Genomic DNA, 24048 nt, shown 5'->3' with positions numbered 1-24048 from the left:
GAAATGGCTCGGGTCTGTCTGTCCCCCAAAAATGTCCTCTGTGGCCAAAAGCGGAGGACAAAGCACCTTCACTGAATTTTTAGAGTTGGAAGGGACCATAGAGACCATCTAGTCCAACTCCCCTGCTGAAGCAGGACCACCCAGAGCTTGTCAGAGCATGTTACTCAGGAGCATCCAGGCGGGTCTTGAAAATCTCCAGAGAAGGGGACTCCACACCCTCCCTGGGCAGCCCTTTTCATGCTGGGCAAAACCACTCAGCTGCTCTTATCATAGAATTGCCCAGGCCGGAAGGGACCTCCAAAGGTCATCTAGTCCCACCCCCCCGCAGTCAGCAGGGACACCCCCAACTAGACCAGGTTGCCCAGGGCCTCATCGAGCCTCTCCTTGAATATCTCCAGGGACGGGGCCTCAACCACCTCCCTGGGCAACCTGTTCCAGTGCTCCACCACCCTCACAGTGAAGAACCCTCTCCTAATCTCCAGTCTAAATCTGTTCCCCTCCAGCTTGAAGCCATTTCCCCTCATCCTGTCACTGCAGGCCTTTCTAAACAGGCTCTCCCCAGCCTTCCTGTAGGCTCCCTTCAGGTACTGGAAGGCTGCTATTAGGTCTCCCCGGAGCCTCCTCTTCTCCAGGCTGAAGAACCCCAGCTCCCTCAGCCTGTCCTCGTAGCAGAGGTGCTCCAACCCCCTGATCACCCCCGTGGCCCTACTCTGGACCCTCTCCATCAGGTCCATGTCCTTCTTATATTCTCTTCACCCTGCTCTGCTTTTGACTGGACCCATCAGCGATGTGAGCAGCACAAGCAGCACCTTGGAGACACCAACTGGCCCTGCAGAGCACCATCTTGAGGAGCTCTGGTCCCCGGGGAAGTCTCTGGGCACCCACCTTGCTGCTTCAGCCAGGCCCGCTCCTGGATGAAGCCGATGAAGGGGGCTATGCCAGTCCCCGGCCCGATCATGATGACAGGCGTGCTGGGTTTGAAGGGCAGGCGGAACTGGGACTTCCTGACGTACATGGGCACCAGGGAGTTGCTCCTGTTCTCGTCAGGCACCTTGTTCTTCAGCCAGTTGGTGGCCACCCCCTTGTTCAGGCGTCCCGTCTTGGTCTCGTACTCCACCGTCACGGCACAGATGTGGATGGCGTTGGGGTGGACCTGCAGGGAAGGGTGGTCAGCAGTAGGCAGAGAAGGATCTCCAGATGAGGTCCTGGGCAACCCCACAGCTCAGAGAAGGATAGGAAGAAGTTTAACCCATCATTAGTGTTGGGACAGCTATTCCTCCCCTGGCAGATCAAGCCTCCAATCGTGTCCCACATGGGGCTGCTGTCTTGTGCCCAACTTGCCACAGGACCACTGAGCTTCCCTCGATATTGCCACCAACTTCAGGGCTTCAGGCACAAAACAGAGTGAATTTTGACCAACCCTTAAAAAGTCACCTTGCTTCCAAGCCCTGGGTGAAGAGGAGCAGGGCTGCAGGGAGGGTGGCACAAGCTGGCTGCAGCGTGGGACCCCCTGCAAACCCACTGGAAGTTGGGACAAGCCCCTCTTCTCATGCACAGAGATAACTAAAGCCTCCCCCGTCACTGAAAGTGTCACCAGGGCAAGTCCCCCATTGTCCCATCTCCAGCTGAGAGAGGGGACAGTGGCAACGTGGAGCTGCAGCCGGGGTCACTCACCTTGGAAGAGGAGGCGATGGAGTAGTAGCGGGCCTGCAGGCGGGGCAGGAGCTCACACAAGTGGTCGATGGGGGGACGCAGCGAGGGCATGTCCTGCAGGATGGCCAGGATGTTCCTCCGGGCCTCCACCACCCAGCTGAGGTAGAGAGCCTGCGGGCAAGGAGGGCAAACGCGTGACTACTTCCCCACACACACACACAAACACCCCCTCAGCTCTTTGCAAGGGGTACCCAACGGTCCTGCATCCCTTTTGGGGGATCCCCCAGCACCCAGTTTAAGCCAGTGGCTTTGCTGGGGAGGCTGCAGCTCCCACCTTCCCCTCGGCAGCAGAGGATGCCATCTTGCGGAGGCGCTCCTGCTCGCCGGCGTCCGTGGCGTACTGGGCCAGCTCGTAGAGGACATTGGTGCGGGGCGGGTTGGTGATGTCCAGGTAGTAGGTCAGGGCTGTACGGTAGGATGTGGGGCAGGGGAAGGGATGTTTCTTATTGGATTCCTCTGGAGGAGAGAAGAGAGACCAAAAAAATGTTAAAAATCAGCAACTGCATGCTGTTAAGGGATTACACGCAGCTGGGGACAGAGCAGGGCATCTGGCTTCAGGGAGGAGAGAGCTGCCCCAGGGCTGAATCAGTCTGTTGGCCAAAGTCCTGATCCCACACTGAAGCAGCTCCCTCTCCAGGCAGCTATGCCTCCCAATAGCCTGTTTTGTGTTTCCCAGATGCTGCCTGACAGTCTATCTGCAAAAAAACCCCAAACCCTGTGCTCCCCAACAGGGTGCTCTGCCCCAAGATATCCATGCACCCAGCAAACTCCTGGACCAAATCCTGTTCTGCGCAGCCAGTTTGGCCTTACACACCTACATCTCCTCCAGATCTGGCCTCAAAAGCCTCCTTAGTCTCCTTCAGCCATGGACACTTGTGCTCACAGCCCCCTTGGGAAAGGTAAGCACCAGCAGTGGAGGCTGGAGCCGTTCAGTGCAGCAGACTGAGAGCCCCATTAAGGGACAGGAATGACAGCGTGAGGTCAGACAGCCTGGGACACAGCACAGGGGGCTGCAGGCTCCAGCACTGCATTGAAGCCACTTGCTCTCTGGAAACCAGGAGCCAGCTTTTGGGCTTCTGGGCCACCACCTCTGATTCCCTGGGTCAGGCTGCGCTGCTTCAGGAGCAAGATGGGCATCAGCTGCCACCGTGTCCCTCCTGCCAGAGCCCAGCTCCGCTGGGAATGCTGCCCGAGAAAGGCTCTTTGTACCAGCACAAGTGCTCCCTCCTGGCAGCTCAGTCCCCAGGTCTGAGCCTCCTCCAAGCACTGAATAACAGCATCTCGGACAAGAAGGCCCCCGCTGAGCTCCGTGGCCCATCGGGATGCTCTGATGGGCTGATGCTCTGCAATTAGGAGCGTGCTGTTACATAATTTGTTGTCAAATGGGCACACCACGGGCACTTCACAACCAACCCCCTTCAGCCAGCTCTGTGCCACCACTGCTGAGATGGAACTGCACTTGGAGCGGCCACGGGACAGCTCTGCCCAAAAGTGCCCTACGGGACCTGAAGGTGACCTGGCTCCTGGTCTGGTGGGAAGGGTAGAGGCCACAGCTGATGGAGAACTGCTGATGATCAGGGGTGATCCATACCTTTTCCAGTCCCTAAAGGGGGGCTTCCAGTACCTAAAGGGAGCTTACAGGAGAGATGGGGAGGGACTCTTGATCACGGAGTGTAATGATAGGGCAAGGGGTAATGGTTTTAAACTGAAAGAAGGGAGATTTAGATTAGATACCAGGAAGAAATTCTTTACTGTGAGGGTGGTGAGACACAGGTTGCCCAGAGAAGCTGTGGCTGCCCCATCCCTGGAGGGGTTCAAGGCCAGGCTGGATGGGGCTTGGAGCAACCTGGTCGGGTGGGAAGTGTCCCTGCCCAGGGCAGGGGGGTTGGAACTCAATGATCTTTGAGTTCCCTTCCAACCCAAAGCATTCTATGATACTCACCATCCAAATTGTTCAGGGACATGATGGTGTCCAGATCCGTGCCCAGGATCTCACCAATCTGATTCACCAGAGAGGAGTCGTTGGCTGGGTACACCGCCACGTGGTCCCCAGACTCATACCTGGCACGAGAGCAGGAGGAGAGCAGATGAAACACCAGCACTGCTTCTCACTCACCCTGAGCTGCTCAGCCACAAGACAAGCAGGCTGGTGGAAGAGGCAGCAGGACAACACTGAGATCTGAGCTGCTACACAGCCCCTGCACAACCAGGGACCCTGAAGAACCAGGTTTTTCACAAGGGACCTCCAAGACAACAGCAGTTTTGCCTGAGACTTGAACGAGGCCAGACTTCCAGCAAGGACAGGCCAACTCCCTGACAGGCAAGGAGCAAAGTGGCTCAAAACCTCTGCAGTATTTTCTTATGTTAAGCCACCTGGATTCATAGCTTTCTCACAAGCACACACAGAGGAATTTAAGCCAGGAAGAGGGTTTTATTTCCCTTAGGCTTGTACACCTAAGCCAGGCATGAGCCATTGCCAGCTCTCCCCTCTCTCATAGCTCAAGTGCCCTCTTTTTTGAATGACTCTAGAGAATTCTTGCAGCTGGGACTGCTCAGGGCATGCATGGCCAGCTCTGGAGGGGCACAGGACAGCCAGGTGGCACAGCAAAAGAGCTGGGAGAAGGTCCTGACGTGGGGTACCTGATATGTGGTGCAGAAGCCCAGAGGGGCAGCATTAAGTAATTATGAGAACAAGGTCCCCTTCTGAAGTGCTGGATGAGGCCAGTGCCACATCCTTGTTCTCTGCTCCCGATGCAGAATGCTCCTGCCAAAATAGAGAACCAGTCTCCCATTGGGGGGGGAATCTACCTGATTTTGGAATTGGAGATATCCAGCTCCAGGTGCATAAGGTGTCGCTCTCCACCCTCGTTCAGCTTGCGGTTCTCCGTAACCTGGGCCAGGAAGGGGTTCTTGGCATCGAAGGGTCTGGAAGGAAAGACAAGGACCTTCTGGGTTACTCTCCTGCAGGCTCAGGCTGCTGAAAGCTATCCAGGCATGTTCCCTCTGCAGGCAGAGTAAGCTCCATGATGGGAGCCCAGGGCTGTCCTGGTTCACGTTTGAAAGCATATCACAGCACAAACCAAACTATAATCCTGCCACTGCCCATGCTGGCACAGAAAACTGATCATTTTCCTTCTAAGCACAGCCCAGCAGTCAAGAGCTGCTGTCCCATTAAGAACACGTGATGCAAAAACGGATCGGAGGGACTGTCCCATCTCAAAGAAATATTTCAGGCTGGAATTAATTTATACATCTCGCCTCCCCACAGCAACCCTGCAAACCACCACGCATTAGCTCCCCTGGGCGAGGAAAGGCTCTGAGTGACCTCAAAACAGATGCTGCAAAGGCACCAGCCAAAGAGCAGGTGTGAACACTGCCACCTTCTCAAACACTAATGATTCATTAACTGGGGAATCCCTGCGTGTCCCAGGAGAGATCTGAGCCCTTTTTTCCTGGGCAGAAACTCGCCCACATGGCTGCATTGCAGAAATGACAGTGCCCACGTAGCAGGTGTTGTTACAAACACTGAGGATCCACCACCTGAAGCCTGTCCCACCTACACCCTGCCCAGGCTGGTTCAGCACTTACGGCTTCTGGTTCTCGTAGCTCTTGAGACGACCCATCTCACCGGTGTAGACTTTGTTCATGTTCACATCTGTGTGCACCACCAGCTCATACTGGCGGATGCTAGAGGAGGAAGGGGGAGAGAAAAGAGAAAAAAAGTCAAACCGTAAGTCAGAAGGTACAGTTGGAACCATCATCTGCTTTGCTGGATTTACAGCAGTTCAAAACCAAATGCAACTTCCACCCCTCAAGAGATCAGGGAGCAGGCAGAGCATGCAGAAAGCCCAAACCAAGAGGAAAGATGAGCTCCACGGGGAGCATCACAACCCAGGAAAGCCATCCACAGAGGAACCAACCCCATCTCATCACCCATCCAGAACAGAAATCCAGAGCTGGGTTCAGATTCACACCGGGACAGGCTCAGTCCAAACAGCCCCACTCACTGTTCTACTCCACATGCACCCTCTCAAGTCTGGAAGGGGAGGAAGCACACAGCAAAGGGGACAGCAGCTCAGGGGTGATGGCCCAGCCACCAGTCAAAGGTGGCCAAGTTCTCTGGCACCCAAAAGAACCAACTCCCGTACCCACCTGGACTCTTCTCCTGTAGCCTCCACCCCAAAGTGCTCACACACCGCTGGCCAGAACTGCTCTCTCCAGGTGATGAAGTCTTCTTCCAAGCTAGCCAGGGCAAAAGAAAGATTCAATAACCTTGCCCAAGGGGGAGCAGAGGAGCATTCCCAGAGCACCCATCCAAAATCCCTATGGACTTAATCCCTTTCTTCCTTTCACCATGGGAAAAGACATTTGCCTTTAGACCCAGGCAGTTTTGGGACCTCCACATTCCCACATGATCAGGACACTACATGGGTGGGAAGGAACTTATTCCAGCCATCCCTCTCTCCACCAGGTCTGCTAAGGCAGACTTTGCTATTCAGGCTCAGTCTTTAAGCAACTCAGCTCCCCATTGCCCACTCCTGGCATTAGGTCACCTTCCTAAAAGGCAGATTCCACCACAGCAGTGATTATTTTCCTGGGCTCAGAGCCTCCCACACACAGCACATCCCTCTCATAAGATCTTGCAGCCCTTAGAGGCAAAGTCACAGGTTGATGTAATTTCCCAGGTTAAGCCACTACCAGCAGGGTGCTCAGGTGAGCAGAGAGAGGTAAAAAAAAAAAAAAACTGTTGCCCAAACTGGAAAATTGCTGCCTTTCACCATAAAAGAAAAGTTCACAAAGAGATGGAGTTTGCTCCTCCACAGTGAGCCTATCCAGACAGGTTGGGCTCGCAGTGGAGCTGCAGCAGGGCAAAGGCAGAGGCTGCAAAGCCCCCCCCAAGTGTAAAACTATGGTCATTTAAAGCTGATGTGGGATTTCACCAGGCACAGGATCCCCTAGGATGTCCTAAGTGTACAGGGATCTGCTTGTAGGAGAGAGAACAGACAGGTAGAGAGATGTCAGCTCTCACAACTAGCCCTGTAGAGTTTACTTTTGCCTTAGTGGTAGAACCAACTCCCTGCCAAGGTCCCCTCCGTGATGCTTTAGCCAGCCCTCACCAGCCCCTCAGGCCACGCTACTCACTTGCCATCGTCATCTCCAAGCCCAAGTTCAAAGATGCGTTGGGCTCCAAGCTCCTCCAGTCTCTTGTCCACATACTTTCCCATGGCATTGAAGTGCTCATACGTCTTGTTCCCCAGCCCAAAGACCTGGAAGGGCACACTAATTAAGCATGGAGAAGCAGAGGCTGGATTTTCCCCATTCAACCAGCATCCTCTGGCAGTAACACCCAGCAAAGGATGCTGAACAAAAAGCATGGAAAACAGGCAGCAAAACTCTCCCCCAGCTCCCCATCAGCTTTTTGTGGACCTCCTGAGCAAGAACCTACCACCAGAGCGTGGTCAGTAGCCACCACCACCTCCCTGCAGCCAGCCCTCAGGCACGTCCAGAGGATGCACGTACAAGAGCTGTCTGTGCCATCTCCTCAAGGGACCCCTAAGAGCTTGGATCGCCTGGAGACTAATTGCTGTCCCCTGCCTCCCACAAACCACTCAGCAAATGTTAAGCTGCTCTGTAGAAAGCAGTGAGCAAACATCTCCAGCAGTGGATTTTCTCCTCATTTGCAATTATTATGCTGCCTAAGGAATTTGGCCGGGGTTTAGGTGAGGCGGTTGTACCTCAGCCAATTATTCAGCTCAACACAGGAAAAGAGCTACACGCTCCTCCAAGTGATTTAATTTGCGGGAGAAGATCTGGCCCAGGGCTGCTCAATTAGCTTCTGAACAGCATCATCAGCCTGTAACTCATTTACAGGCCTTGTATTCAATGCCTGCTGGGCTGTTTGTGGCAAGACATTACCAGCGAAGCCCTGTGATTTAGGAAGTGGAGAGAGTACTCCCACATCTTCATTTAAAGCTCCCAGATATATGTTTGCAGGCATCCACGAAGCTTGGGAGAGGAAGACAATAGAGACCGCATCCGACGCGGGCATACAAGGCCCAGACGTCATGTTGTGCCTTTACCCAAGCCACGCGCAGGCACAGGGGAGGCTTTTTGACTTTCCTGCCCAAAATGCAACACAAACTGGAACGGAGCCACTCACCGCAAACCGGAGACCCGACAAGTCAGCATCTGCCTCCTGAAGCCAGTCGTAGAAGTCCTGGGCATTGTCGGTGGGATCCCCCTCGCCGTAGGTGGCCATGCAGAACACAGCTAAGGACTTGTCGATCTCAGAGAGGCGACTCAGGTCCGACTGCAACCAAAGGAAAGAAGAAACCCTCAAGGATCCCACAACGTGGTTATTGGGCAAGGCTGTTCCTACAGCAAGTTTGCAGATGACACCAAGTTAAGCAGGAGTGTTGACTCCAAAATAGTGTGACCAGCAGAAGTAGGGAGGTGATTGTCCCCCTGTGCTCAGCACTGGTGAGGCCACACCTCGAGTGTTGTGTCCAGTTTTGGGCACCTCAATACAAGAGAGATCTCAAGGTGCTGGAGCGAGTGCAGAGGAGGGCAACGAAGCTGGTGAGGGGGCTGGAAAACAAATCGTATGAGGAGCGGCTGAGGGAGTTGGGACTGTTTAGTGTGAGGAAGAGGAGGCTGAGGGGAGACCTCATCACTCTCTACAACTTCCTGAAAGGCCACTGTAGAGAGGTTGGTGCTGGTCTCTTCTCACAGGTAATTAGTGACAGAATGAGAGGGAATGGCTTCAAGCTCCAACAGGGGAGGTTTAGACTGAACATTAGGAAAGAATTTTTCACCGAAAGAGTGGTCGGGCATTGGAACAGGCTGCCCAGGGAGGGGGTGGAGTCACCATCCCTGGATGTGTTTAAGGGCCGTTTAGATGCAGTGCTGAGGGACATGGTGTAGGGGAGGACTTTGTAGAGTAGGGGAGATGGTTGGACTCGATGATCCCAAGGGTCTCTTCCAACCTAGATGATTCTATGATTCTACAGCCCAGCTACCTCTGGCGTGCGGAGCAAGCACCGCGTAATGTCAAACAGCTAATTACAAAAGGGGTTGGAAAAGGTGAAACCCAGCCAAAATGGCAGGGTAAATAAAGCTAACCACTCTCACTGGATTGCAAGTCAATACTCCATCCCACCAGAAAGGCAATGGGATTTTCCACACAAGGCTTTAAGGGCCCAGGACTGTTGTTCACACTGGAGAGCAGCACAACGTCAATGCCTCTGTGCAGGACTGCAGCATCTGGATTTAACACTAACTACACAAGGAATATGAAGCAAGTTTCATGCTGCCAATGGATGACTCTCGATCCCAAACACTCCAGGCCACCTTCCTCCTTCAGTTGTGTAGCAGTGTTCACCCCAAATCCATAGACTGGCAAGGACAAAGCCCACCTCTGCACCTCTCAGGGCAATCTAATTTCCTTTTCTCCCCTAAATGACACTACTAAAAGGACAACTGTCCCTTGGCTAGGTCCTTTCTGTTTTTAGGGGACACTCAAAGGATGGTACATATCCTGAGGCTGTTCACAGCTAAATTACCAAGTCATACTCCTCTGGATCTGCAGCCATGCCCCGGAGGCCATAGCGATGAGCATCTTTGGAGAGGCGATTGGCAAACTCCTCTGCTGTACCCGTCTGGGAACCGTAGAAAACCACTATGTTTCGCCCCTGGTGAGAAAAGAAAACCCTGTTAAATGGCAGTTACTCATTCGGCAAACACACGGAGGAAACACATCTTGTCAGAGACAAAGAAAATGCCTGAGAACAGGAGCACTGGACTGCAACCTAAAGGAAACTCAGAGCCCGCACTCGTACGGGACTCCACGCCGGGTTTGAGGCAGAAAACTCAAGACTAAGCTGTTACTAAGAACAAGACTTGTCAATCTCAGAGAGGTGACTCAGGTCAGACTAAAACCCAAAGCAAAGAATAAACCATCAAGATTTATTCACAGCCCCCAGGGAAACTCCTGGAAACAGGGAACTCCCTGGAAGAGAAAGCAGACTTGCCTAAGCCTTGGTAAAGTGCCTAAGCACCGGAGCCCCTGCTCTGCTGCAGGCCAGATACTTTGAAGTAAAACAGAAAATATATCCAGCCCTTGCTTCTTCCTCTCCTTTCTCTTGTGTACAGTCCAGCAAAGCCAAAAGCTGCTAGTTCTGTGTACAACAATTCCCATTCCAGAGCGAGACAGTTTGGGAACCAACCATGCAGATAAACCGCTGCCAGCCAATGACTTTAAAGTCTCTGCCATTTCCCTCCTGACTTTGATCTCATATTACACTTTTTTTTTTTTTTTGCACCAAATTTTCACTTTAATTTTTTCTCCGAGAACAACTCTCAGGCGTAGACTGAAAGAGCTGTTCCTGCCTGCCCACACAGCCTGGATGCTCTTTGCAGCAGATGTGTTTATATCCAAACCAGTGCCCTCTGCTGAGAGCTGGACAGTCTCCAGGGGAAACCAGGGAGGACACGAGCTCCCCCACCTTCCCAGCACCACGTGTAGCCAGAGCAAGCAGCTTACCGTCTTCTTCATCTTCTCAATGAAGCTGCTGTCTCTCACTGGAGCTGCTCTGAAAGACAGGAGGAACCTCTTTTCAGATAAGCACGTTCATTATTTAAGGTCAGGAATAAGCAACTGGGGAAAAAGCAGCCCCCAAACCACCCCGGATCTTGGAAGGTCACCAAACGTGGTGCAAGTCCCCACCAACCACTCCTATTTACCCTGTGCCAGGGATGCCCATGGCTCAGCTGCAGGGCTTCTCCTCTGCACACAGCCATGGACCAGAGACTCCCAGAGCACAGGGGAAGAGCTGACCCCCTGCCTTACCTCCATTGGTAAATCCTCACCCCCCAGGCAAGCCCAGCCACTCAGCCCTAGGCGTTAGGAAACCTTCATCACCTTCTCTGAGAGGTTTCATAGCCCAGCAGGTTACAAGGATCTCATAGAGCTACGATACAAGAATAGGTCTCCAGATAAATCTCAGGGGCTAAGCCATGGTGGGAGAAAGGAAACGGAGAGCTCCCTGCTTCCCCGCACCACAGGAGACAGGCAGGGAATCAGTCCTGAGCCATGGCCCCCAGGGTGGATTCCCCAAGCTTCAAGTCAGACAGGGCTAAAAACCCACTGTTCCAACCTCAAAACAGCACGCCAGACGTGAGTCCCAGAGCTGAGATCCCCCCAGAGCTGAGATCCCCCCAGAGCTGAGATCCCCCCAGAGCAGACAGACCCAGCTCATCAGACCCACGGAGCCTCCAGCAAGGCAACCAACTGCTGCCTGCCAAGGTCCCGCAGGGCTCATTCCCATGCTCATTCCATCCCCAGCATGGATCTCTGGCACAGAGGGAGTTGGAATTATCACAGGGAAGTGGCTTTCTCCATCCCAAAAGAGGGCCAAACCACAGCAGCACCAGAAATGTTGAGGCAGAGATTCACACCGCTACGACTACCCTATTCGGTGGGGAGCCAGAAGACCTTTGCCATCCTAAGCACACCCATGGGTTTTCAGTGTCATAAGGTGGAATCAACCCAGCCCTGGGGACCCCAAGTGTCCCACAAGCAGAAGTGGCTCTAGCCACAGTCAGATTAGGCGCTGGGGTCCCTGCAGGGCAGGAGGACAAGTGCCAGGAGCTCACTCACTGTCTTCCCCAGTGGAGCTTCGGTAGCGGGGAGGAGGAACGTGGGACCCGTTCCCGTTTCTTTTTCACAATGGAAGAATGCGAGGCTGGGTCTCTTGTGGGAAGAGAGAAGCCTCCAGGCAAAAAACAAATGGTTTTGGCTCCGGCCCATGTGAGAATGTGCAGAGCTCGCTAACAGTTTCCTAAACTCTGCAGCCCAGAGGGAGGGATCTCTGCGGATGTGCCCAGACATTTGCTGAGAGCACACACACAGAGACACAGAGCAGGGGAAAAAAGCACTCCTTCAAGCACTCTCTTCTCCCCAAAGGTATCAAGGAGCCTCATAAGCAGGTCTGACACCTCCAAGCACCAACATGGTCTCATACAGCACACACAGAAGATGAGCAAACCCTTCCCAAAAGCTACCCAAGGCAACCACGCTCCCGGGGGAGAGCTGCTCCACGCCCCCCACTTTGCTCTCCCAAAAGTTAACCATCTCCCCATGTTGTCATTTGTCCCCTGTTGGGAACAGGGATATCACAAGCACCTTTGAGAGTGCCCCAATACTCTGCCCATGCCACTGCCAGGGCAGGGACTCAGGAGGGCTGTGCCCCCAGCCCGCTCAGACTCAGCTCTCACTTAGCTTTTGGCTCCCTGGTGAACCTCCTTGGTTTACTGCTCTCTGCAAACAAGATCCAATTAAAATAGCTGTTGGGTCAACTGCTAAACAAAACGCTTTTAAAGGAGGGGAAAAACAAAGTTTTAGATCCTTTCAGCAAGCTCCCTTTGGAAGAGAAAAGGGTGCAGCACATGGAGCTCGTCCATTTTCAAAGGAGGCAACGCTGCACTGGAGCGCTGTGGCTCAGGGCAGCCTGTGGCTCAGGCACAGAAGAAATAATGAGTCTGGCTTTTGAAAAAAGGCTACACAAGTTCCTGAGATTGCTTCATCAGGGTGGCTTGAAAAGTCTGAGCTGAAAGAAAGCACAGACACTGAAGACAGATACGACGCTCATTTTCATCATTCAGCCAGGAAAACTTAGAAGAAAAAGCATGTTTTCAGCAACAACTGCTCTTACAGCTTAGATAGCTCAGGGTAGCAACTTAGAGTTAGAAGCGACGGGTGGAGGAAAAGGGATTAACTCCATTGTACAAGCTAAGGACTTGCTCCAACAGATTGCCCACCCTTGGTGAGAGCCCACAGCGCAAGCGACTCCCAGGGCTCTCTGTCACTTTGATTTCAGAAGGGGAAAAAAGGAAGGGGGAGGAAGTTACCGACAGTCCAGCAACGATACCAAAGTCTCCATCTCAGCTCAAACCCCTCTCCTTCAGAAAGCTCCCATGCCTGTGGCTGTGCTCTCGAAAGCACTCGTACATCCAGAAGTGAGAACGCAGCCTGGACACGGCACAGAAACCCAGCGCCGACAGCAGGGTCTCCTCTGGAGCAGCAGAGCCTCTCCTCTTCCCTCTCCTCCTGCCCCAGCAGGGAGAGACACCCCATTCTGCCCAGCTTTGGGGTATCAGGAGCAACACTCCGTGTCAGAGCAGATTAACTCACCTTTCCACAGCCGCCTCTTCTTGCGGGGCCGAGTAGACGCAGCCCATGGTTGGGGCAGGGAAGAAGCAGACAAAGAGTCGCAGGGGCAGCCGTGTCTGTCTGCAAGGGGAGGTGTGGGGGGAGGACGGACGGATCTAACTTAGCTCTGGAGCAACACGCAGGCAGGCCTTTCCATTCTGCTCCTCCTGGGCATTAAAGCCAAGCGTCAGCCTTTTGTTAAGGAGAAGAGAGCCAGCACAAAAGGTCCCGGCACGGGTCATAGCAGGAATGGTCCTGTCCGCTCAGATCCCGGTGGCGAGGCTTTGGAAGCTACCAAGTGGGATCCGTGCAGTCCTGAGAAACTGCAACATCTGGCAGCAGTGGCAGAAAGGAATTAGGAGTGGAGAATGAAACCTCCCAGGATCCTCCGCAGCACACGTCCCTCTCCCATCCGCGTGGAGCAGGGGGACGGGACACAAAACCCTCCCCCCCCGTCTTGTTACCTTGGAAACTGTTTATATCACAGCTGCTTTTATATATATTCTTTTTTTTTTTTAAAAAAAAAGAAGTCGACGCTGTAGCTGAATGAAACTATTCCAGACACTGCATGAGCAGCGCTCCGGGTAACTATGGCAGTGCCATTACGGAGGCAGCTCAAAGGAGTTTGTTCTCTTCAGGATCCTATTAAATTAAATTAGAGATGGTCTCTCTCTCTCTCTAACGCACACGCAGGCAGCAAAGAGAGCTAATCAGGCTGAGGAGCTGGAGCAATTCCTGCCACAGGAAGCCCTACAAGCACCAGGGAATGGATTTCTCTATAGCTGCAGAATAGAGATAAGCCAATTTCTGCCACAAACAATGTTAAAAAGGGAGAGAAGAAAGGAGGGGGGGTGACACCCAGCGTACCAATCGATGTCTCGCCTGCGTCTCCTCAGGGTGACAGTCTGCACAACTCCGGAGCGGGGACACAAGAAAGGAAAGAAATCTGTGATTGAGAAACACGCAGAGGCGGCGCAGCCAAAGAATAAAAATAAATGAGTGCATTCCCCAGCAATGCCACTGCGAGGGAGCGCGGTGGCCTCGGCTGCGTGGCGATCGAGAGCCGGTCTCCCTAATGACATCTGCAGAGCAGGCTGTGGGGAAGGAAGGCTGCTCCGGTGGTTTCAATTAAAAGTCTGAAAACGGTCAAAATGCAAGCAATCCTCAGGCGGCAGTATCCTGGCCTGCCCCATGCCTGAGTGTGTTACACAACCCAGGTTCAGCACGGATTGTGCACAGCAAGACTCTGCCTGGGCTGGGCTCTGCCCCTTCTCCGGGGGCTTCGGGCAGGAGAACGGGTCCACTGGGCTGTGAGGGTAAGGGACCAACAAGCACCCGAGCCAAGGTTGAACCCAAGACACGTTGTCAGGGCAAGACGGTGACCCTTCCCAGGCCACGCAGGCTGGTGGAGCCACACAGAGTGAACCCAGCCCAAACGCCATCCAAAGCAGGGTATTTTGACCATGAGTCTGTTCTTCCACAATGGAGGGCAGCTGCAGCAGCAGCACTTCCTTTGGAGGCCTTGCTGAGCCAACGTGGGTTGATCGAGGCATGCTGCTCAGTGGCAGCTCCCAAAAAGCCCAGGAGGGCACCAAGGTGCTGGACGCTGCGTTGAGGTCGGAGACTGCTCGCTCTCTCCCACGTTGCAAGCAAAGCCATTAAAGCAGCAGCCACCACAACACCTCTGAATTGCTGTTCAGCACTTCCATCCTCCAGTCTTCCGAGGCTGAAGCTAACGTTGGGGGCCAAAGTGACAGAAGAAACCATCACCAGTACCATCAGATAAAGCAGTTCAGGAGAGTTTGACGAGTCAAGGCAGGGCTGTGGAGGACGTGCTGAAGAAAAGCAACATCTCTTAAGGTCAAGGTTCTCCACTTCAGCCACAGACAGCCCTGCTGCCTTCATGGGTCCAGCACAGGTTCCCTGCCTGCAGATGGGCCTGCTCATGGACCAGCTTGCCATCCATCCAGCCACGGGCAGCAGCTGACAGCATGATCCTCTATCTTGCTGATTTGCTTGTTCACCAGAAAGGAAACTCCACCCCAGACTGAAGAATGACAGGCGGGAAGGAAACCCGAGGCTGAATAAGATTGTTTTCCCCCCCACACTCATTTCCCACCCAGTTTCAACTGTCCCATAAATGTTATTTACAAAAGCTGCAGGAAGTTGCTGTCTCCGTCCCAGAGGATGGATGTGCCACCAGCCACGGCCTTGGCCTGTGGGTCCACACTGCCCTCAGACCACAGCAGGCAAGGGCAGGGTCAGACTTAATGTATGGGGAAAAACTATGTCAAAGCTTCCTCGCCTTCTTCACCTGCCTGGCTGCCACTTTTCCAAAATGCAATTGTGTCAGACGAGGTCTGGAGCAACCTCATCTCTCCCTGCTGGTTAATGGTGATGGGAGGAGCTGCTCTTCCACAGCTCTCCCAAGGAGCAGTGGCACAGTGCTCCCTGCCAGCCACCTCCCACACAGATGGAGAAGTCAGCACCGACCCCAATGCAGGAAACGCCACCAAATTCCCCCTGAGTCAGCTCAAAGCCAAAACCCCCAGCCAGTCTCAGTCAGAAGCTCATGTGCTGAGGTCCTGCAGCAGGAGAAGGTGGGAACACACCGCCGGGGTGGTCAACAAGCCCCTCTGCAGCACAACTCCTCTGCAAGGTCACGACAGCCTCTGGAAGAGCTGCACGTGATGGGAGGAAACAGTCACAAGGACAGTGAGCACGGGAGCTCGCCAAGTTGATCTGCGTGGTGTCAGGATCTAATTTCAGATTGATAGGGCCCTTTCTCCTGCCAGCTCAGCTCTCACCACAACACAGCCAGTCTCCTTACAACCTCCAGAGGCAACCACACACACAGCCCTCTCTTGCAGGCACGAGAGGGAAAGTATCTGGCTGATCCAACAAAACAAATTCCCAAGATAAAGCCACGGAGGCAGAGACAGACGGGTTGCTACCAGCCTGACATGCAGAAGCTCTGCCACAAGGTACCACAGCCAGGGATGTTTCTTCCTTTTAAACCCTTCCCAGCCAGAAAACTTAATTTCCATCCTCCAACAACACCAGTGCACACAGCCTGCCCGAGGGTTTGCTCTGAGCCACGTGCTGCTCTTCCCATTACCCGGGGGTCTCACAACAGACCCAGTATCCATCCCAGGCTTGCCTTCAAGCAGAGGGCTCTGCCACCAGAGGAGAGGGCCACCTCGGCCACCACATCCGTCCAAAGCAGAAACAGCGCGACCAAACCTGCTGTTTTTCAGTTATGACCTGAATTACACCACAAACACTGGACAACGAGCCCTGAGAACTGCAAGCAGCATAAGACAGACATACAGGTCTGAGATAAGACCCACAACTGCTTGCTGTGTTTGATTTAGCTTTCACACAGAGGGAAACAGGAGCATCAATCCCCTGCTGAAATGCCTTCACTTATCAGCAAATGTCCTCACCCGAGCAGCCTACGGACAGGTCCTGCCACAGCTTCTTTCCACAGCAGGCTGTAACACTTTGAAATGAAGGACTGACAAGTATTTCTTGCCAGAGTAGCTCCTTTAAGTGCCACGTGGAGAAACCCACTTCACACAGGGCACCTTTCTGGTGCAAGTGTATGTGTTAAATCTTGAACCTACTGTGACCAGCCAGCCATGGCTCTGCCCTCCTCGTGGCACAGCCTCACAACCACCCACTCAGGACTGGGGGGGGGGCTCCAGTGAATTTGGAGCTGCATTACAAACCCAGAGGATTCACCTTCGTTGTGTGGTTCCCTTCTGCAAAAGGCTCAATACTGGAAAGGGCAGAGCTGAGCTAAGGCTGAGGCTGCCTTCTCTCTGGGGCAAACTGCAGCCAGGCAGGGAATAGATCCCAGGAGACTGAAGGGAGAGGTATTGCACAACACCATCTCCTACGGTCTCTGCTGAGGTGGGTTTCAAACTTCTTTCCTGCTCTTACCAATGCTCCAGGAGGAAACGGAAGGAGAAAAAAAGCCCAGTGGAAAACTGATGTCAATTTTGGTACGTGACTGAGCCAACGAACCAAATGCACCCAGATCTCCACCAACGCGGCTCCCTCCTGCCCCTAAGCACTTTGCAGAAGACGAGGTGGAACAAGGACCTCTCCCTTTTCAAATCCAGTCTCCTGCTGCTGCGGTAACCTGGCATCCAAGCCAAGCAAGTTTCACAAGAGCTGCCAAGCAACTCATGCCCAGGAACTCTCTCCCAGCTTCCCAAGACTATTTCTTCTCTTCATAGCTCAGGGTAGATAAGATTTCCAATAGGAAACCTGCTTAAGAGCAAGTCCTCCTTTCTCCAGATGTATCTAAATACTACTTTTATCAGAAAACACAGGGAACAGCCAAAGCAATCCTTAAGAGTTTTGAAGCACAGCCAGCAGCTTTTCTGCCTTGCCTTTTCCTGCCTCGCTCGGGACAGGCAAAGTACTGATTTGGGCCACACGGTGGGGTAAGGCAGAACTGCAGCCCGGCTCTTCCACGGGGATTTCTGCCTTTCGAGGTGAACAGCTCAGAAGAAACATAAGGGGGGAGAATTGCACATTGGAACTCAGTCTCATCACCTGGGGACCTCCCAGAATCCAGCTGAACTTCCCGCACAGCCTCCAAGGACCCACCATAAGCAAGACAGAGAGTTACACTCGCTCCGTGCTGCCTGAGAGTTGTTACTTACACTGATTGCATTTTGGGGAGGTCTGGGATTTCCTCCTTTTTCTTACGGAAGAAGAACCAGTAAGTAAAAAGCCCGGTGATGAGTGAGATGAGAAACACATCCGTCATGCTGAAGAAGGAGTCTTGCTGTGCAGCGGTGTCGGGAGGGGAGATATTTGCTTCCATGCTGGCATCCCCCATGTTGGTCAGAGGCACTGTAAGGAAGGAAAAACAAATTAACAGCAGCAGTCACAGTGCCACAGAAGAGCATTAAGGGACATCCAGTGCATGCTTTTCCACTATACACTTCCTCCTAGGAGCACAAGGCAGCCCAACAACTCTTTGGAGAAAGGCTTTGCATCACAGTAGTGCAAGATACTTTTGCATCCCAAGGTATATCACCGTCCCACCAAGTTTTTCCCTTCCCATTGCATCCATGCTGATCTACTAGAAGTGATTTCTGCTCCCCCTCCACCAGCATCATCAGAGCAGCCCCACATTCCAGCCAGGGAGCCCAACCTGGCTCCTACTAACACCCCAGCAAGACTCAACAGGGACTCATGACCAGCCTTTACTAAAGCCCTTACTCATCACAGAGCTCACAGGGTGTTAGAGGAGGAAGATCAAACTCTTCCAGTCACCCCACAGATCTGGGGCTTTCTCCCTCCTTTCCACAAGATGATACGATGCCCCGGAGCTGCTGCTGTGCTTATAAACTGCAGAGCAGGACCGTGGCATGGTACTTCTGTCAACGTCCCCACATTAAATTATTACAACAGAAATGATGAATACTTGTGATTTATAATCCATCTCCACATGCAGATTGGATTTACCATCCACCTCTTCTTAGGCCTCTGGCTTCCCAGTCCCCTCCACCATTTTCCCCAGTTTAACTTCCATCTCCTTGAGTTACTCCTTTCCACTTGCCAAGGCAGAGTTTAAGCAACTTGTGACTTGTCCACGGCCATACCCTGAGTCCACGGTAGCGCAAGGATGAGCGGCCAGCCCTCAAGTCCCCAGCCAACCCTATGGCCCCTGTCCTTCCCCTGGGCAGCCACCCAGTGCTCCCTTGCTCCCGCTGCTCTGCCAAAGCTCTGAACTCCTCTGACCCTAGTCCCCATCACAAGATTATCTTCCCAACGCGCAAGGACACACTCTATCCAAGCAAACAGATAATTAACTCAAAACTTGATTTGTAAGGGCAAAGTGACTCTCTTCTTGTACTTGGGCACCCTGCCAGCCCAGGAGACCATGGACATTTGAACTTACACACAGAGAAGTGACTCAGAGCTGTGGGGGTGCCACCAGAGAGAAAGGACACGTCCCCTGGCTGAGCTGTGAGGGGACAGTTAACATGTTTAGCAAACCTGTGCCTGGCAGAGAAGCGTTCCCATGCACCTTTCTGCTGGGGGGCTGGAAGAGAAGCAGCAAACTCCAAGTTGTGCCAGGGCTGAGAGATAAAACTGACTGGATTTTAAGGTTACGCTAATGCATTCGGGAGCTGGGGAAAAAAGGGTGATGGTTAACTAGGGATGCGCTAACAAGAGACACCAGGTAAGGTCTTCAGCCAAAAAGAACCCCTTGTTATTCCATCAAGGAAAAATCCAGCTCCAGAGAACACCAAGTACTCTGCCACAGGCCACCAGCTATAAAAGTCAGCCCTGCAGAGTGCAGGGAAAAGTCCACGGCCACCTGGCAGCAATCATGGATGGACTACTGAGTAATTTTGTAGCCCAACAAGGTCTCGGCCCCATGAGAAGTTTAATTTAGATGAGAACTTGGCAAGTGACTGTACTACGAAGGGCACTAAAACACCACTGTGAAGCTTCCCATTAGGTTCCCAGAGATGACACTAAGCAGGGAGGGTGGAAGAAAAAATGTTAGCGATGCAACTGCAGACAAGAAAATTGCCCATTCCTCTCCATCAGGCAGGTCACCCTGTCCTCCCTCCCCTGCAGACAAGCTTTCCATCGCTGGATCTCAGAGCCAAGCGAGAACTGGGTGTTATTTCTGTACAGCTGTAGACTAAACTGTTAAGTTAAAGCCTCCACAACTGGAGCTCAGTTGCCAACAATGCACAGCTCCCAGCAGGGTCCCTCTCCTCCTCCGTGCTGGGTTCCAGTAAATCAGTGAGGAGCAGGTCCAGCAACTGACACCGAGGGAACCCACTGCTGGGGGGGGAAAAGCGTTGCTGGTTTTATTGCTTTCACAAGCCCTTTCCAATGGCACATAAGGCAATGGCAAACCTTTGCTCTGAGGAAGCCATGAAAAAAAAAAAAAAACCAACCAAGACTGATGGGGACAACACTAAGCTGGTTTTGGGCTGCACCCCTTCCTTTCCAAGCACCAAATCCAGCACCCACAGCAGCCAAGCCCTAAGAAAGCCTCCTTGCACAGAGGACACCAGCATCCCCTGTAACAAACAACAGCATATGGAGGAGGGTTTCCAGTCTTTGGTGAGGAGCAGCCAGCCCAAGGTGGAATGCACACAGGTCGCACACCCCTGGCCCCACAGCAACTCCCCTCCCAGCTCCAGAGAGCTTGGACATGGACATTTGCCAGCTGCCCTTAGACAGACCAAGGGACTGAGCATAATTCCTGAGTGAGGATGAGAATAAATAATGAGGATAATCAGCAAAGCAAGGGCTACACCTCCAGCAGCAATTCATCACCATGCCCCAAGCAACAGAGCTTCTGGCCTCCCAGAGGAGAAGGAACAAGCAGGAGCTGCAAGTGGTTTTGCTTTTTCAAGCCTCCAGAGGTGGTCTGCTCTCCCAGGCAGTGATGCCTTGGAAGGAGGCATCCCTGGGAGGGAAGCTCCTGGGAAGGCAGCATGGAGAGACACAAGGGAGGAAGCTGTGCTATCTCCTGGCCTTCACCACGCTGCAGCTCTCCAGCACTTCAAAGGGGAACCCTCCAGCTGCAGCCGGACCACCCGCTCGCTCCCCACACCCACAGAGAAGAGCACCATTTCTGGAGTTTTTTGGGTCTGGTGCAGAGACCAGAGTCTTCATTTGGTCTCCTCATTCACAAGTCTCCATAGCATGAAGGTTATACATTGACCCTTAACTCTGGTAGGAAACAGTCATTCTCTAATGATGGAACCAGAGACACAAGAACTGATATAATTTTGATGATGGGCACCACCTGGTCCTGGACATTCAGTTATTTGAGTCCTACATCCTAGCTACAGGTTTTTCTTTTTGCTACCCACTCTTAGGAAAAGGCTTGCTTAGATGTATCAAGAGAAAGGCAAAGGATGTGGAATTAGACCTCACTTTTTTTTTTTAGGGCTGTTGTAACTCAGGAACTATTTCTTTAACTTCACATAGCACAGGAATATTATTCCTTAATTTATCCATCTTACCTACTTGGCTGTCTTCTGGAAGTTCACAGCAATTTATTTTCAAATACATGTCATTTTCTAACTTTCAGTGAAATAAAGCCCAATTCTTACTTGGAATTTAGCTATCCTGGAAATTCCAGTTTCTGGAAGGACCCTGATAGAATCAGGCTGTTGGGTTTTTTTCAAGGGGGGAAAAAAAGAAATAAATTTATGCATCAGAAGTTCCCCTGACACCAGTTTCAAGGGCAGTTATTTTATCCCCAATGTTTATTGTACCTTCAATCAAGATAAAAAAGGGGAAATGGAAGTATGCCTTGGCTTGGGGTGGTGTGGTTTTTTATCCTTTAAATCATGGCTCTAGTTCCTGGATCCTTGTTTATTCACACAGTATCTGGTGCAAAGGAATCAGTCTCAGACAAGATGCGAGGCATCTACATCACACAGGAAAAGTCACAACATTTTGAAACATGGCAATCAAGCAGTGCTGTGTTTTAGCACCACTTTCCAGCCTCTGAATGTAGCTCCTAAACCTAGGAATTTGTTTGATACAATCATTCCAATTGCTGGGGACCCTCTCGGCACATCTCCATGCTATCAAATGGATGCACTTCCTTCTCATATTAAAAAAATATATTCCTAATTCTCATGCACATCTCTGAAGCAAAGGATTGGAAGCATTGTCAGTGCCAGGCATCCTCAAATCCCCCGTGATTTCCACGTGGACTAAAGGTGCTATCACATCACCAGGTTAACAATACTAAAATAGAAATAAAAACAGTATTACAACAAACAAGACAGTATTGGGAGTGCCTGAACAATCACATTGAAGAGATCTATTTTTCCCCCCTCCTCTCTTGCACAGAGCTGACAGCAGTATTAGGAAATGGTGCAACAGATGCCCCCAAAACCACACTGGAGCACAGCATCACAGTCATGAAAAGTGGCTGAGAGGTCTCCCTTTTTGCCCAGTGCAAGGATTTTTCTGCAAGTCACGTTGTAGTATCTCCTAGTGACCAAAAAGCCTTGGCTCTAAAGCTAAGTTGGTCACTTGGGCAGGAAGTTAGCTCTTCACAAACTTAAGTAGCCTTTTTTTAACATGATGTCTGTGATGAGTTTCAAGTATCTCGGGACAATTTGACTTCCCAGTCCCAGACCAGGACTCACCCTGAAATTCTTGCTCCCAAAACAATTGACCGAGCTCTGTGCTTGACTCTCCTTTGCCCTGTGCCACCCCAAGCACAGTGGGACCCGTGATGTCACCCCTGCTCATGTGAGAGGCAAAGGAGAAGGAGGATTGCTGACCAAGCACAGCCCCGGGCTGCTCACTGCTCCTACCTCCAATAACCTTATCTCCAGCTGATCACGGGCTGTAGCAGCAACAATCTCTCAAGTTCAGCTCAACACAGCACACTCCTGATCCCTCACACCCATGGAGTGATAGGGATGGGTCGTGCTGTGCCCTACGGACTCTGCCTGCCCCGGCAAGAGGCAGCACAGACCCTGCACCCCCATATCCCTGTGCTTACTGAAACAGCCAGAGTCTTCCCAACGGGAGCCCAGCCCCATCAGCACCCTTTGGCCACCTGCAGGTAAATGCAGCAGCTCTAGTTTGTAATATGTACACACAAAAATCTGTGATGACTGAGGGAAAGGAGGAAATGAGTGACACAGACACAGGGAATGCCATTAGTCACCCCACACTCGCACCGGTGCCAGGCACCGCTCAAAGGGAGCAGGTGGCCAAGCCTTCCCCAGCCCACAGCAAGGTCCAGGCTGCCTCTGCTAATTGCTAGCGGGGACAGCAGGTAGCCTGTTTGAAGTCAAACCACGCCTGCAGGAACGAGCTCACCACACATCTCATCTTGCAATACCATCACGCCACCAACACAAGCCCTGGAGTGCCCAGTTCTTCTATGCTAGCCACCCCAATCCCATCCTGCAAGGACACTTACAGTCACGTTGTAGTATCTCCTAGTGACCAAAAAGCCTTGGCTCTAAAGCTAAGTTGGTCACTTGGGCAGGAAGTTAGCTCTTCACAAACTTAAGTAGCCTTTTTTTAACATGATGTCTGTGATGAGTTTCAAGTATCTCGGGACAATTTGACTTCCCAGTCCCAGACCAGGACTCACCCTGAAATTCTTGCTCCCAAAACAATTGACCGAGCTCTGTGCTTGACTCTCCTTTGCCCTGTGCCACCCCAAGCACAGTGGGACCCGTGATGTCACCCCTGCTCATGTGAGAGGCAAAGGAGAAGGAGGATTGCTGACCAAGCACAGCCCCGGGCTGCTCACTGCTCCTACCTCCAATAACCTTATCTCCAGCTGATCACGGGCTGTAGCAGCAACAATCTCTCAAGTTCAGCTCAACACAGCACACTCCTGATCCCTCACACCCATGGAGTGATAGGGATGGGTCGTGCTGTGCCCTACGGACTCTGCCTGCCCCGGCAAGAGGCAGCACAGACCCTGCACCCCCATATCCCTGTGCTTACTGAAACAGCCAGAGTCTTCCCAACGGGAGCCCAGCCCCATCAGCACCCTTTGGCCACCTGCAGGTAAATGCAGCAGCTCTAGTTTGTAATATGTACACACAAAAATCTGTGATGACTGAGGGAAAGGAGGAAATGAGTGACACAGACACAGGGAATGCCATTAGTCACCCCACACTCGCACCGGTGCCAGGCACCGCTCAAAGGGAGCAGGTGGCCAAGCCTTCCCCAGCCCACAGCAAGGTCCAGGCTGCCTCTGCTAATTGCTAGCGGGGACAGCAGGTAGCCTGTTTGAAGTCAAACCACGCCTGCAGGAACGAGCTCACCACACATCTCATCTTGCAATACCATCACGCCACCAACACAAGCCCTGGAGTGCCCAGTTCTTCTATGCTAGCCACCCCAATCCCATCCTGCAAGGACACTTACTTGCTTCTTGTTTGTTGTGTGGGTGTCTATTTTTGTCAGTTAGGTTGACGGTTGGACAAGATGATCTTTAAGGTCCCTTCCAACCTAGAAGATTCTGTGATTACCAAAGCAACGCTTTCTGATTTCTCATAAGCAGGAATTCATGCAGGTGACCACCACCTCTAGCAGCAGCACAGGCTCAAAAAGCCACTGGTTCTTTCAGACTGGCT

At 52.4% G+C, this 24048-nt stretch overlaps 1 protein-coding gene across 5 annotated transcripts in view; it reads right to left on the bottom strand.

Annotated features, from left to right (window-relative positions):
• The window catches only part of POR (P450 (cytochrome) oxidoreductase), a 34472-nt gene that overhangs the window by 2436 nt on the left and 7988 nt on the right, over positions 1 to 24048 (bottom strand). For 3 of the 5 annotated variants that reach the window (XM_014953237.1, XM_014953238.1, XM_014953239.1), the window contains 12 exons: positions 17599 to 17791; positions 10256 to 10304; positions 9276 to 9404; positions 7874 to 8023; positions 6856 to 6980; positions 5866 to 5955; positions 5302 to 5400; positions 4522 to 4638; positions 3656 to 3774; positions 1988 to 2169; positions 1675 to 1824; positions 886 to 1153 (listed from right to left, as the gene is read on the bottom strand). In XM_014953237.1, the coding sequence (XP_014808723.1) occupies positions 886 to 1153; positions 1675 to 1824; positions 1988 to 2169; positions 3656 to 3774; positions 4522 to 4638; positions 5302 to 5400; positions 5866 to 5955; positions 6856 to 6980; positions 7874 to 8023; positions 9276 to 9404; positions 10256 to 10304; positions 17599 to 17777 (1657 nt within the window). In that variant the 5' untranslated portion in view covers positions 17778 to 17791. Of the gene's footprint in view, positions 1 to 885; positions 1154 to 1674; positions 1825 to 1987; positions 2170 to 3655; positions 3775 to 4521; positions 4639 to 5301; positions 5401 to 5865; positions 5956 to 6855; positions 6981 to 7873; positions 8024 to 9275; positions 9405 to 10255; positions 10305 to 12904; positions 13263 to 17598; positions 17792 to 23839; positions 23999 to 24048 lie in introns of those variants that run through there. The other 2 variants (XM_014953236.1, XM_014953241.1) reach the window with 2 other exon arrangements.

Source organism: Calidris pugnax, unplaced genomic scaffold, assembly GCF_001431845.1.
Source record: "Calidris pugnax isolate Ruff unplaced genomic scaffold, ASM143184v1 scaffold133, whole genome shotgun sequence".
Classification (NCBI taxonomy): Eukaryota; Metazoa; Chordata; class Aves; order Charadriiformes; family Scolopacidae; genus Calidris; species Calidris pugnax.
Note: the sequence above shows the minus strand (reverse complement) of the source record. Positions and strands in the feature narration are given on the sequence as shown.